This window comes from Phodopus roborovskii, unplaced genomic scaffold (genome assembly GCF_943737965.1).
Source record: "Phodopus roborovskii unplaced genomic scaffold, PHOROB, whole genome shotgun sequence".
Taxonomy (NCBI): Eukaryota; Metazoa; Chordata; class Mammalia; order Rodentia; family Cricetidae; genus Phodopus; species Phodopus roborovskii.
In genome coordinates, this window is record NW_026126645.1 from 10,421,398 (window position 1) to 10,434,401 (window position 13,004).

Genomic DNA, 13,004 nt, shown 5'->3' on the forward strand with positions numbered 1-13,004 from the left:
CTGTGATGATTCCAGGAAGGAAAGGACAGGCACCAATGGCCACATGTGTGCACGGGGCACATCCTTCCGTTTGAGGAGGGTGCTCAGAGCAGTTAAACCAGTAATCCAGTGAGCCCTTCCCTATGACTTCTGGGAAACTCACCCTCTCCTTGTTCCCCACCGTCTCACTTGGGAAGCCTTTCATCTAGAATTCTGCAGAGAACATGCCCGACTTCTCAGGTTGGGCTTTTATTTAAAGAGACGTGTTCCTGCCTCCTCGCTTCTCCCTGTCCTGATCCTGAGTGATCACACCAGCTTGTATTTCAAGAGGTGAGAAACACAAATCAGAAACGATGCCAGGAAGGAAGACGCATTGAGCTGACAGATTGGAAGAGCCCAGCAAAGCTGTTCCTACTGATGCCTTCAGCTCCCAGGGGATTGTCCTACCCATTCCCTCTCCCCAGGCCCCTCCATCATATCCACCCTCTGCCGGGAAACCTCATGCCCCACTCGCAGAGCTGGCTGGACAACAAAGGCTTCATGGTTCTGGGAGCATGGTGGGGAGGGGGCTCCCCCCCCCCCAGCGTCCAGACTGACCTTCCATGCACATGCAGTCATCAAAACATTTGTTGTTGAGGCCGCGGTTGTGGGGCGTGCAGAGATGTTCCCGGAGGTCACAGCAAGTTCCTGGCAACATAGCAAACACATGTGGTCAGCCAAGCTGAGCGGCTCTTCCCCACCGCCCTGCACAGAGTCCCACTGGACAGGAGATCTATCATATGTGTGGCAGGCCATGCCCTGGCAGGCCATCTGGTGTATAAGGCTCCAGGCCGGAACTCCTGTTAGATGTCATGGATGAAATCCCCGGAGGAGGGTGGCAGAGACCCAAGTCTCCCCAGATGGGCCATTTGATTGATCATGGGAGGATCAAAGGTGGTGTGGGGTTCACCTCCCAGGGATAGGGTTGTAAACAGCTAGGGGTGCCAGAGCGAGAGCCAGCTGAGAGCCGGGAGGGGCCCCAGGGATCATGGGCGTCAACATCTTCTTGGACAGATGGGGAGGACTGAAGCCTTGGGTGGCAGCAGGGATACCCTAGGCAGGCCTGAGGCGTCTCTTTGCCCAGTACACAGTTGGCTTCCAAGTAACCGTCCTGCTGGCCTTGATTCCAACCTTTTCTTCACACTCAAGAGTGCAGGCAGTGATGTAGGAACGGACAGCCTGTCTGGGCTGGTGTCCCACATCTACAATAACAAATGGCTACTCTTTTGCAGAATATCCTGCTGATGATGCCTGGAGACGGCCACTCCAGTCTCCCCTGCCCCCATATCCCAAAGCCCTCATTATTTGGTAGCAATAAGGGACATCTGTAAAGTCACTGACCTCCTGCTGTGAGCAGTTTCACATGCTGTGAGCATGTCCCAACCACCCCCTCCCTCAGCAGCATGGCTGAGGCCAGGGCCACCACTTCTGCCCAGCAGGTGGCTTCCCTGGCAAGCCAGGCTCTTCTCCACAGCTCCCTTTGAGCCAGCATGACCTCAGGCCCGAGGTCTCCTGCCTTGAATATAAGTGTCACCACCAACACCCCAGGTAAGCATCCCCCAAGACAGGGTCTGGCTCTCAGCTCCCTATGCACCCCAGGATGACCTTGAACCCCTGACCCTCCTCCCTTCGATGCCCGAGTGCTGTGAGGACAGGTGTTCCCCTCTAAGCACACCTCCGAGTCTGCTCTAGGTTCACCGGACACCACAGGGCAGCGGTGCAGACTCTAGTCAGACAGCAGGCCCCTGTGTTCATCCTGCTATGCTGGGGAAGGGCTGCTGACCAGGAGAGGGTGTCACTGAACCCATCCCCAGAAAGCCAGGCAGTGGGTGTCACGCTGAGGGGACCGAATTAACCCCTGTGTTTGTCAAGAGGCCAAGGTCAGGAGCAGAGCAGTCCACTCAGGGTAGGGTGGATTGTGGGTAAGAAGCTTAGGATCCAAGCAGATCCAGGCTGTCTGATCTTGGAAACGGGCCCCTAGCCTCTCTGGGTCTTCATTGTCCTGCTTTGCCTGAAAATGAAGTCAGTCGGTCTCGACTCACACCTCACCCCACTTCTGTCCATCTGAGTTAGTGTAAGGCAGTGCCTCTCTGGAAACGGTGGCTGCTGTAGCTGCCATTTACAGTGCATAAAGGGTCGTGACGCTCAGGCTTGCTCCCTTGTCAGAAGGCCTCACTTGCCTTCCGGGCCTTCCCGCCCGCCCAGCCTGGTGTCCAGTGTGGGTGTTGGGTACCAGGGTACCTGGCAGGCAATCCTGGTGATGGTCGCATGGTTCTGCTTCAGCTGGTGTTGTCTCGTTACCGCCACTGGTGAAGTGACTCCAGTGTTTCTCTGGGGACAAGGAAACTGGGGGTCACATTAAGCACAAGACTTGGGTGTCACTGTGTCAGTGGCCACCCCTGCAGTGTGACTGGGACAAGACCCTCTGCCTCACTTTCTTCCCTAACGCAGGGTCCCTAGCCCGTCTCCCTGTGAGAGACATGGGAGCTGCCTAGTGTGCAGGGGAGGGGAGGGGAGGCTGTCCGTCACAGGGAGTGCCGGGCCCAGCCTGACTGATGCACTCCAGCCCTGTGGACACCTGTGCGTCACCCTGGACTCAGCAAATGTCCTCACTCAGTAGAGAGGAGCCCAGCACGGGGCGGGAGGGCAAGGTAGACTTACCTTTCTTCTTTGCAGAAGGCCACACCTCTGGCTTTAAGTCCTCATAGTCAGTCCAGTCAAATAAGGCCATGTCCAGTGTGGGCATCACGTCCCCATCAGACCTGGGCTGCGCCTGCAGAAGACGAGGCAGGGAGGAGACCTGGAGCCTCCCAAGAGAAGATTCTAGGTGATGGCGAGGGAGGCTGATCTACTTGTTCAGGATTTGAAGCCCATGGGGGGGGGCATTAGAGGTGGACCCATTGCTCATTTCTCTGTGGTTCCTCTCAAGGTACTGTAGAGACCACATACGGGCCTTGATCTCTCTCACAACCCGACCCACTCTCAACACAGGCACACTCACAACCCTGACACACTCACAGCACAGGCCCAATCACAACACTGACACACACAGCACAGGCACACTCACAGCACAGGCACACTCACAACCCTGACACACTCACAGCACAGGCACACTCACAACCCTGACACACTCACAGCACAGGCCCAATCACAACCCTGACACACTCACAGCACAGGCACACTCACATCACAGGCCCAATCACAACACTGACACACTCACAGCACAGGCACACTCACAACCCTGACACACTCACAGCACAGGCACACTCACAACCCTGACACACTCACAGCACAGGCACACTCACAACCCTGACACACTCACAGCACAGGCACACTCACAGCACAGGCACACTCACAACCCTGACACACTCATGTTGGGAGCGGTCTTTGTGGGGCTGCAATTGGAGCCAGCCAAGCTGGCCCCAAGTCCATACCTGAGTGGGGGGAGTGTGAAGGAGGGAAAGGCTAGCTATAGACAATAAAAACAAAGACAGAGACAGAATAAAGATCAGGAGGGCGAGCTGGGCATTGGTGGCACACACCTTTAATCCCAGCACTCGGGTTTATTTTTCACCACTCTTATATACCATAACCAAAAAAGGGGAACACAGTATCATGTAAATGGAACAAACAGACATTTCTTCCTCGCTTATTCTAAGGGTTCAGTAGCCACACCTTAACTCCAACAGGGCTGTTGTTATTTAGACTAAGACAGCTGAAACATCCTTCTGTAGCCACACCTTTGACCTTTAGGTGACTTGCTGACAGCTTTGAACTCTCTGCCCTTGTGCCAAGATGGAGTGCAGCCATCTTTATGGGCACCCACACACTTGCAACACAGATCACTCACAACTATGACCAATACCCTGGAAACTACTGAGGACCAGATATCACGGCTGTGTCCTCATGTACATCATCACCAGGGCTCAGCAAGGCGCAGATTGTAACTACTGCTCATGGCCTTAGGTTTTGCCAAATTCTCTGGAGTACGAGATGAAGAGGACAAAGAAAATCCACCGCCATTTCCTGATGCTCAGGAGATATGGTTCAACCAGCCAATGATGCCTGGAAGAGCTGAACCCTGTTTGTACACTGTTTACACACACACACACACACACACCACACTCACCACACATACACACCATACACACACACACACACTCACCTCTTATGAGTCTAATTTACAAATGAGGCACAGGCAATCAAGGCTGGAGAAATGGCTCAGCAGTTAAGAGTGCAGAGGACCTGAGTTCAGTTCCCGGTAGCTACATCAGGTGTTTAATGTGTGCCTGTAACCCCAGCTCCAAGGTATCTGTTGCCTCTGGCCTCCAAAGGCAGCTCCACTCATGTGCACATACCATATACACATAATTAAAATGATAAAAAATATCAGCTTAAATGAGGCACAGTAAGAGATTAACAAGAACTCACAAAACAGCCCCACAGCAGTGGATTGCAATAGAGGGATATGGCTTTATCTTTTCTCTCCCTCCCTCCTTCCCTCCCTTCCTCCCTCCCTCCCTTCTCCCCTCCCTCCCTTCTCTCCCTCTAATGTAGCCCAGGCTGGCTCCAAAGTCACTATGCAGCCAATGATCACCTTAAACTTTAATCCTCTGGGCTCCACCTCCTGAATTATGGGATTATGAGCATGCAACACCCCATCTGTGTTTTACAAGGCTGGGAATCAAACCTAGGGTTTCGTGCATGCTAAGGGAGCATTCTACTAACTGAGCTACGCATTACATTCATATGTCATATGAATAATACATATTTATATATCATGTATTATTGATCCAGTTCAATGGTGTTATTTCATTTTGGGTGTTTTGTTTTAATTTGAGACAGGGTCTCACTTTGTAGCTCAGGTTGGTCTAGAACCCTCATCAATGTGGTGACAACTCCCTGTCTCCTAAGTGCTGGGATTGTAGGTTTGAGCCACCACATCTGGCCTTGAATCATTTTATTTTAGGAAAAACAAAACAAAACAAAAAACCTTTAAGGGGCTGGAGAGATGGCTTAGCAGTTAAGAGCACTGGCTGCTTGCCCTTCCAGAGGACCCAGGTTCAATTCCCAGCACCCACATGTTAGCTCACATCTGTCTGTAACTCAGTTCCAGGGAATCTGACACCCTCACATAGACATAGATGCAGGCAAAACACCAGTGCACATAAAATTAAAAAACAAAACTTTCTAAGCCATAGGAGAGAATGACCTGACTCCTTCATAGGCAACAATGACCTGCTGAACTCCTGCCTCCTTCTGGTGAGCAGTCAGATCTGTGTGAGCATCTCTGTTCTGCTTCCCATTTACTTTTTCAGACTTGGGGAGTAGACAGCTCAGCCAACTCACTGATCTATGCCACTCTAGGTCATGGGTTTTTAAGTCTCTGTGGCTGCTTTCCAAACTCTCCTAGACTTTAGAGGCCCTCCCCAAGGGTCCCACCTCTATGTGTGTAGACATCGGTATGCTGAAGCTGCACTGGCTTCCACTACCACCCTTCTGCTGTGCCTCAGTTTACCTAAGTAGAACAGGAGCTAAATCAACTAAAACTCAAGCAGCTGGACACACCTGTTAGGGATTTGTCTCGACTAGATCATTGGATGTGAGAACACTCACCCTAAATCTGGGCCTCACCTTGTGGTACCCCCCACACACACACACATGAAAGGACATGGAAGAAGGACTTTTCACTTTTTGTCTGCTTGTCCTCAGTTTTGGTGGCAAGTCCATCTGTCCTGCTGCTGAGGCATTTGCTGGTATTAGAACCCGCTTCTTCAGTATTGCAACATTGAAAAGGTCAGCTGAGATATCCAGCTTCATGGACCAAACAGCTCCCTGATTCTTTGCCTTTCCATGGGGAGACAACAGCCTCTGGACCGTCTGGTCCACACCCTGTGAGCCACCACGGATGTGGGATGTCCTTCTATACACTACAAACATGTATTGCTTTTATTGGTTGATGAATAAAGCTGCTGTGGCCTGCGGCAGACTGTAGGTAGGCAGGAAAACCAGACTGAATACAGGGAGAAAGAAGGCAGAGTGCAGAGAGATGCCAGCAGCTGCCTGAGGAGTAAGATGTCAGAGTTTTATCGGTAAGTCATGGGCCATGAGGCGATTCACAGAAGAATAGAACTGGGTTAATTTAAATGTAAGAGCTAGCCATCAGTCAAACAATTGCAATTAACATTAAGACTCTGAATGATTATTTTATAAATGGCTGCAGGACTGGGCGGGACACAGAGAAGTCTCCAGCTACACACTCCAATGAATTTCTTTTGGATATATACCTTAAGTCTATCAGTTCTGTTCCTCTGGAGAATCCTGACAGAAGGTATGAGTAACAAGGCCACATGCCCTTACCTGGGGCCGCAGGGAGGTGACGGGCAGGATCCGGGACCCTTCTGTGGTGGGTGTGGCAGCGTCTGCCGTGGTTAGGAAGAGCACGGTGGGTGCCAGGCTGGTAGAGGACTCCTCTGTGGCAGCCTCCAGCATCTGGTCTTCAGAGGGTTCCACTTTCTTCATTAGGGAGCTGGGGCCACGGATGGCAGCTCGGCCTGAGGCAAGGCAAGCACAGGCTGACTGCCCTGCTGCTCAGTGTCTACCCACAGGGAAGCCCGACTTTTCTGCTGTAAGCCAATGCCTACTGGGCATCACGGGCCCTTGGCCTGCCCAACATCCTTGCTGTCTACCCTGCTAGAGAACTGGAACAGCAGTCACTGGGGGAAAGGGGCTGGTTAGAGGATTTTTCTGGAGTAGGTCTGGGTCCAGGATGCCTGGAGGCAGCCAGGGACATAAAACCACAGAAGCGGTTAAGAACATTGTTTGCTCTTCCAGAGGTCCTGAGTTCAATTCCCAGCAACCACATGGTGGCTCACAACCATATGTAATGAGATCTGGTGCCCTCTCCTGGCCTGCAGACATACATGCAGACAGAATACTACATAATAAATAAATCCTGCTGCATGGTGATGTAAGCCTTTAATCCCAGCACTTGGGAGGCAAAAGCAGACAGTTCTCTGTGAGTTCGAGGCCAGCCTGGTCTACAAAGCTACACAGAGAAACCCTGCCTAGGAAAAAAAAATCTTGAAAAAACAAACACTGAAGGCTTCCTGGAGGAGGTGAGGCTCATGGAGGTTGAGGGACACTGCTTGGGGACAGGACTTTGAGAAAGCTGGCTGGAGAGCCAGGGCTTACCCACACACCACTTCACAATAGTTACTTCCTCTAACTGCTGCAGGGACTCTGAGAAGTGGTTGCTGCTCTTCTACATGGAGGAACCCAAGCCAGAGAGGTAAGGCGGTTCCACCGAGGACACATAGCATTTGTGTGTCAGGGCCCAGGTGTGAACCTCCATCCTGAGTGGGAAGCCAATATTCTTAAGCTCCTGGAGCTACCTTTGAAGACACTCAGGTGTGGGAGAGTGGGAGGGCACGGGGTCACAAACTACAGGACCAGGTCAGAAGGTGTCCTTGCAAGACACCGCTATAAGTTGTCTTGGATCCCTTGGTGCCACCCCGCTTTGCAGAAATGAACCCGGTCAGCCTGAAGCTTCACGAGTGATGATGAACTGGCTTGGCCTGTGGACTTCATCTGTCCCCTGCCACCATGTCACCCTCCCTCAGGAGGGCCCTGCCACTTCACCGACGCTAAGGAACGTGGAACTTAAGGGCTCCGTGTGTACTGTGCCCTCCTGCTGGTCCTCAGGTATCAGCAGCTTCCAAATTGGCACAAGGGACCCCCAAGAACGGGAGGAGAATGGAAGGACATGTGACGAAGCTTGCTCTAGCCATGTGGGGGTCTCTCTCAGATGACCTGCAGGGAGGCAAGCACCCTCGCCCTCACTATCTGCAGGAGAAGGCATGACCTGCTTCCTTCCTAGAGAAACACCCCCGCCAGCCCATCTGTGGCAGTTGCTCTGTCCCTTCTCTCAGCCCCCCCCCACTCCCTCCTGCTTGTCTTCACAGCCACCAGACACCATGAAGTGAGCAGCTCTACTTTACTTCCATGAGGCTCTGCCTCGCTACAGGTCCAAGCAACCCTAGCCTCTGAATCCCTGTAACAGCAGTCTGTTCACCGTGACAGACAGCTGACCGCCACATGGGGTCACTGGTGTGCAGGGTTGGAGGGTGCTGACCTGAGAGCCGCCGAGGATTTAGTAGCAATTGCTTCGGTGAGCCTAAGCCTAAAAGCTCTGAGCATCGGGTCACCTCCCCCTACACTAAGGTTGGGCGGTATCTCTGCAGAGGGACAAACCGAGGCTCAGGAAGGTGGCTTTCCCAAGGCCACAGACTAGTGAGTAGTGGAGTCGGACACTGGTCTCGGCAGATCTGGCTGCAGAGTCCAAGCTCTCAGCTTCCCTCTCGGTTCAGGAGCTCATTAAAGGATGTGGGGCAGGAAGGTCCCGACTCTTCTCAGTAGGCAGACAGGGCTTAGAGTCGGCTAGATTTAGGTCAGATGCAAGGTAGATCTCCCTGGTCTAGGACAACTGATCACTTAAGGAGGCAGAACTTCCATTTCGAGTTCATTTCTCCACCTCTGTCCCGGCCCCTCCGCCGCCTCTCCCTGCTTCCTCTCCCTAGCAAACCACTCCGAATTGACTAAGCTGCACGCCCTCCTCTAGAAGCCCACTTCTGCCCCTTTCTCTCCCGGACTTAAAACACTGGTCCTCTGACCACTTCCTGCCCTCAGCATTGACCTAGAGCCTTCCCCGAGTGCAGGGCTCGCAGGGCTCCAGCTACCTCGATGCAGTCGCAGCCGGTCCCTGCGCCTCTTGTGCTCTCTGCCGCGTCTCTTCATCCTCTCCCACCCGGAAGAGCGCGGCTCCTTCTCAGAATAGGGCAATGCCAGCCCCAGAAGCATCTCCTTGTTCTGCAGAAGGCCAGCGGGGCGCTGTCCAAGTGATATCCGCGAAGCCTGCCTAGTGGCAGTGAGCACAGCCCCTTCCTGGGCCCGGCTGGGCATGCCTGGACCCCTGTCCTTCTTGCCCAGGCCCCTTCGGCCATGATGGCTGGCCTGAGGCACCCAAAGTGTGGAGCTGGGGAGGTGGGGAGGGGTTTCGGGCAGGTTCTGGGCAGAGGATCCAGATGCGAAGGTGCCTGCCTCGTGGAGCTCCGGGAACAGCAGGAGGACCAAGAACAGCATGGGGACCTTGGGGACAGTGGGCCCTGCCATTAGTTCTCCCTGAAAGAAAAACAGTATCATGAGAACAGTACAGAACGCCTCCCCACAGCCCCTCACAAAGCTCTGCGTTTGCACCTGGTTATCCAAACTGTTTTCCCCATAGGGGTGGAGGAGGCTCTGCTCCCTGGACACGTTTTGTTTTAACTTTTGAAATGTTTTGGATTGCTGTTGAGGTTCTGTTTTGTTTTTGAGATAGAGTCTCTGGGAGCCCGGAATACGCTTGAATCGATCCCCTTGTGTTGTAACTGCAGGCAAGAACGCCCAACTTCTTCCCTTTGTGGGGAAGGATTAAAAATTCATTACATTGGCAAGTGTGGTAGATCGCACCTGTAAGCCAGCACTTGGGAGGCAGAGGCTGGTGGATCTCTGTGAGTCTGAGGTCAGTCTGGTCTACAGAGTGAGTTCCAGGACAGCCAGGATTGTTACACAGAGAAACCCTGTCTGAATTTTTTTTTTCCCATTAAGTTACAATTATTCATTTATTGTGTGCATGTGGAGGTCAGAGGACCTTCTACTCGTGGGTGCCAGGTATCAAACTCTGGTCATTCCACTCACAGCAAGTTCCTTTACCCACTGAATGTCTTGCCTGTACTCTCCCTTTTCAAATGTTGTTAGACGAGTATGTGTCTCTCACAAGAGTGCAATGCCAGAAGAGGCCAGAAGAGGGCGTTGGGTGCTCTGGAGCAGGGGTGTCAGAAGCCTCACATGTGTGCTGGGAACCAAACTCAGATCTTCTGCAAGAAAGACAAGCAATAAGAGCTTCTTAACCTAACTGAACCTTCTCTTAAGCTTATAAACCTCCCCTTGAGACATGGTCTCAAAGTAGTCCTAGCTGGTCTGGAACTAAAGCAGTCCAGGCTGGCCTCAACTCACAGAGATTCAACCACCTCTGCCTTCCTGAGTGCTGGGATTAAAGGTGTGTATCACCACATCTGGCTTCCCTTCCCTTCTCTCCCCTCCCCTCCCCCCTCCCCCCCTCTCCTGCCAGGCCAACCTCAAACTCAGAGATCTGCCTGCTTCTGCCTCCTGAGTGCTGAGATTAAATGTGTGTATTGCCACCATCTGCATTCTTTTCCTTTTTAAATTTAATTTACTCCTTATTTTTTAGACAGGATCATGTTCGGTAGCTGGGGCTGCCCTTGAAATCATGGTGCTCCCTCTGTCTCAGCGTTCTGCCTGCTGGGGAGTACAGGCACGAGTCCCCATGCACCGCTGGATTCACTTTCACGTGTCAAAACTGGATGATGCTAACGGTTTCTGACGGGAAGGGGCCAAAAGAGCTGGTGAGCACCCCACAATGCAGTTTGGTCCCCCAACAAAGGATTGTCCTCATGGGGCTAGGAAGATGGCTCAGTGGCTAGGGGCATTTGTTGCTTGGTTCCCGACACCCACATGGCAGCTCACAACCATCTCTGACGTCAATTCTGGAGGATCCGACACCCTGTTCTGGCCTCCACTGGCACTGTGTACACATATGCAGATAATGCATAGAGACACACGCAGATAAAACACCCATACACATTTTAAAAAAGTCACCTGAGGCTGAGGATCCTTCCAGACTAGTCTAGAAGTCCTTTCTCGGCACAAACCTCTGCCCGTGGTCAAGCCCTCTGAGACACAGCTGGGCCCCTCAGAGCCCAGAACCCACCCCTGAGATTTGACCTGCTGCCCACATTAGAAACTGGAGCTGCCTTCTCAGGGGCCATCTATGATGACTCCTGTCACCTCCCACTTTTCTGAAGTGGGAGCAGTTTGCAGGACGGTAAGTCACATCCAATGAGTTAGTGTCTGTGGCTGTCCAGGGTGGCCTAGCTCTGTCCTTGCTCCCATTTCCACTGCCCCCCCCCATTTGATAGAAGCTCATGGAGCCCAGGTAGGGGAGAACTCATTATGTAGCCAAAGATGCTGATCCCAGCCAGTCTGAAAATAGGGGGTTAATGGAAGGGTGTCTGTCAGACTCTGAGGGTCCTCCTGCCTGTAACATCCTCATCCACCCCAGCCTCACTGGCTTGAACTCATACCAGCTCAGCTGGCTGATTGAATTTTTATAACGCAGGATTCCATTAGGGTCCCCAAGGTGCTGATGTCACCATTTCTTCGTGATTTGTGGCTTTATAATTGCCCAGGGCAAGGAAAAGTTGTCAGGTCTGGAAGATTCCCTGGTTCCCAACATCCCTCGCTCTAGCTGGCTCAGCTTCTGAAGCCCTTAAGCCCACCCCAATCAGGCTCACCTTCAACAAGCTTTGAGGGGGCAGCTGCCTTGCCCAACCTTGGAGTCAACCCTTGGGTGTCCCACATGACCGTGAGAAAAAAATGCACTCACACCTTGCTCCTCTTCATGCTGGGCCCTGGGCTCCTCCCAGAGCTACTGGCTGAATGTCCGGAGGGCTCATTGCCTTACATTTTGTCTGCTATCCCAGGGCAGATGGAGAACAATTTGGGGGGGGGGGGTTCAGTATCCACTGGACTGCCCTCCTGACTCTAATCTCTGTCTCTGTCTTTTCCTTAGCATCTTTACCTGCCATTTCTCAATCCACACGCCCCCTCTCAGGTACAAACTGGGCAAGCCAACTGGATCTTCCTGAAGACCCCCAAAGATGGCTACCACCCATAAAGTAAAACAAATAAATAAAACTTAAAAAACAAAACCCAAACCACCCACATAAGATAAGCTCCAGCCCAGCCATCCTTCTGCTTCTGCTGATAGCCCATTGTCATGGCTCTGTGCAGTTGTATGCTCAGCCATTGCATGCAGGAGCCCCAGCTCAGCAACATTTTCTCCCAAGGAATCACACACACTGCCTGGCTGTGTAGCAGGTAGGATTTCAATACTCCTTCCCAGACCTTTAGAGCCCCATCCCGCCCCGGCCCCTGTGTACAGCTTCCAGGGCCTCCCTTCATGACTATCATGGCTCCCTCTTCCCATTTAACTGGTCTCCTCACTTTAGCACTCAAAAACCTTATGTAATGGGGACCCAGCCTACCCTTGGTATCTGCTCTCTCCCCTTTGAAACCAGTGGAAACACTTGCCTGGGCTTCAGATACACTCTACTGCCGAAAACAATGTCTCCCTTCCATACCACCTTTCTCTGAAGTCCCATCTGTTCCAAATGCCCCTTCCTTTAGGAGGCCTCAGTCAGCCCCACTTCAGTGTATCCTTCCTTGATACTGTGTGCTGATGCTCCCCTCCAGTGTAGTGCTCCCCTCCAGTGTAGTGCTCCCCTCCAGTGTAGTGCTCCCCTCCAGTGTAGTGCTCCCCTCCAGTGTAGTGCTCCCCTCCAGTGTAGTGCTCCCCTCCAGTGTAGTGCTCCCCTCCAGTGTAGTGCTCCCCTCCATGCTGGTGTCCCTCCTCCATTGTAGTGCTCCCCTCCATGCTGAGTGCTCCCTCCAGTTTAGTGCTCCCCTCCAGTGTAGTGCTCCCCTCCAGTGTAGTGCTCCCCTCCAGTGTAGTGCTCCCCTCCAGTGTAGTGCTCCCCTCCATACTGATGTCCCTCCTCCATTGTAGTGCTCCCCTCCATGCTGATGCTCCCCTCCATGCTGAGTGCTCCCCTCCAGTGTAGTGCTCCCCTCCATGCTGGTGTCCCTCCTCCATTGTAGTGCTCCCCTTCATGCTGATGCTCCCCTCTGTGCTGATGCTCCTCATCCAGTGTAGTGCTCCCCTCCATGCTGATTGCTCCCTCCAGTTTAGTGCTCCCCTCCAGTTTAGTGCTCCCCTCCAGTGTAGTGCTCCCCTCCAGTGTAGTGCTCCCCTCCAGTGTAGTGCTCCCCTCCATACTGATGTCCCTCCTCCATTGTAGTGCTCCCCT

At 52.8% G+C, this 13,004-nt stretch overlaps 1 protein-coding gene across 1 annotated transcript in view; it reads right to left on the minus strand.

Annotated features, from left to right (window-relative positions):
- Draxin (dorsal inhibitory axon guidance protein) overlaps positions 1-13,004 on the minus strand; it is a 28,197-nt gene that overhangs the window by 4,899 nt on the left and 10,294 nt on the right. Inside the window, exons 2-6 of the mRNA XM_051173441.1 lie at positions 8,757-9,198; positions 6,379-6,572; positions 2,680-2,791; positions 2,260-2,349; positions 577-666 (exon numbers count right to left, since the gene is read on the minus strand). Of these exons, the coding sequence (XP_051029398.1) occupies positions 577-666; positions 2,260-2,349; positions 2,680-2,791; positions 6,379-6,572; positions 8,757-9,189 (919 nt within the window). The 5' untranslated portion in view covers positions 9,190-9,198. The remainder of the gene's footprint in view (positions 1-576; positions 667-2,259; positions 2,350-2,679; positions 2,792-6,378; positions 6,573-8,756; positions 9,199-13,004) is intronic.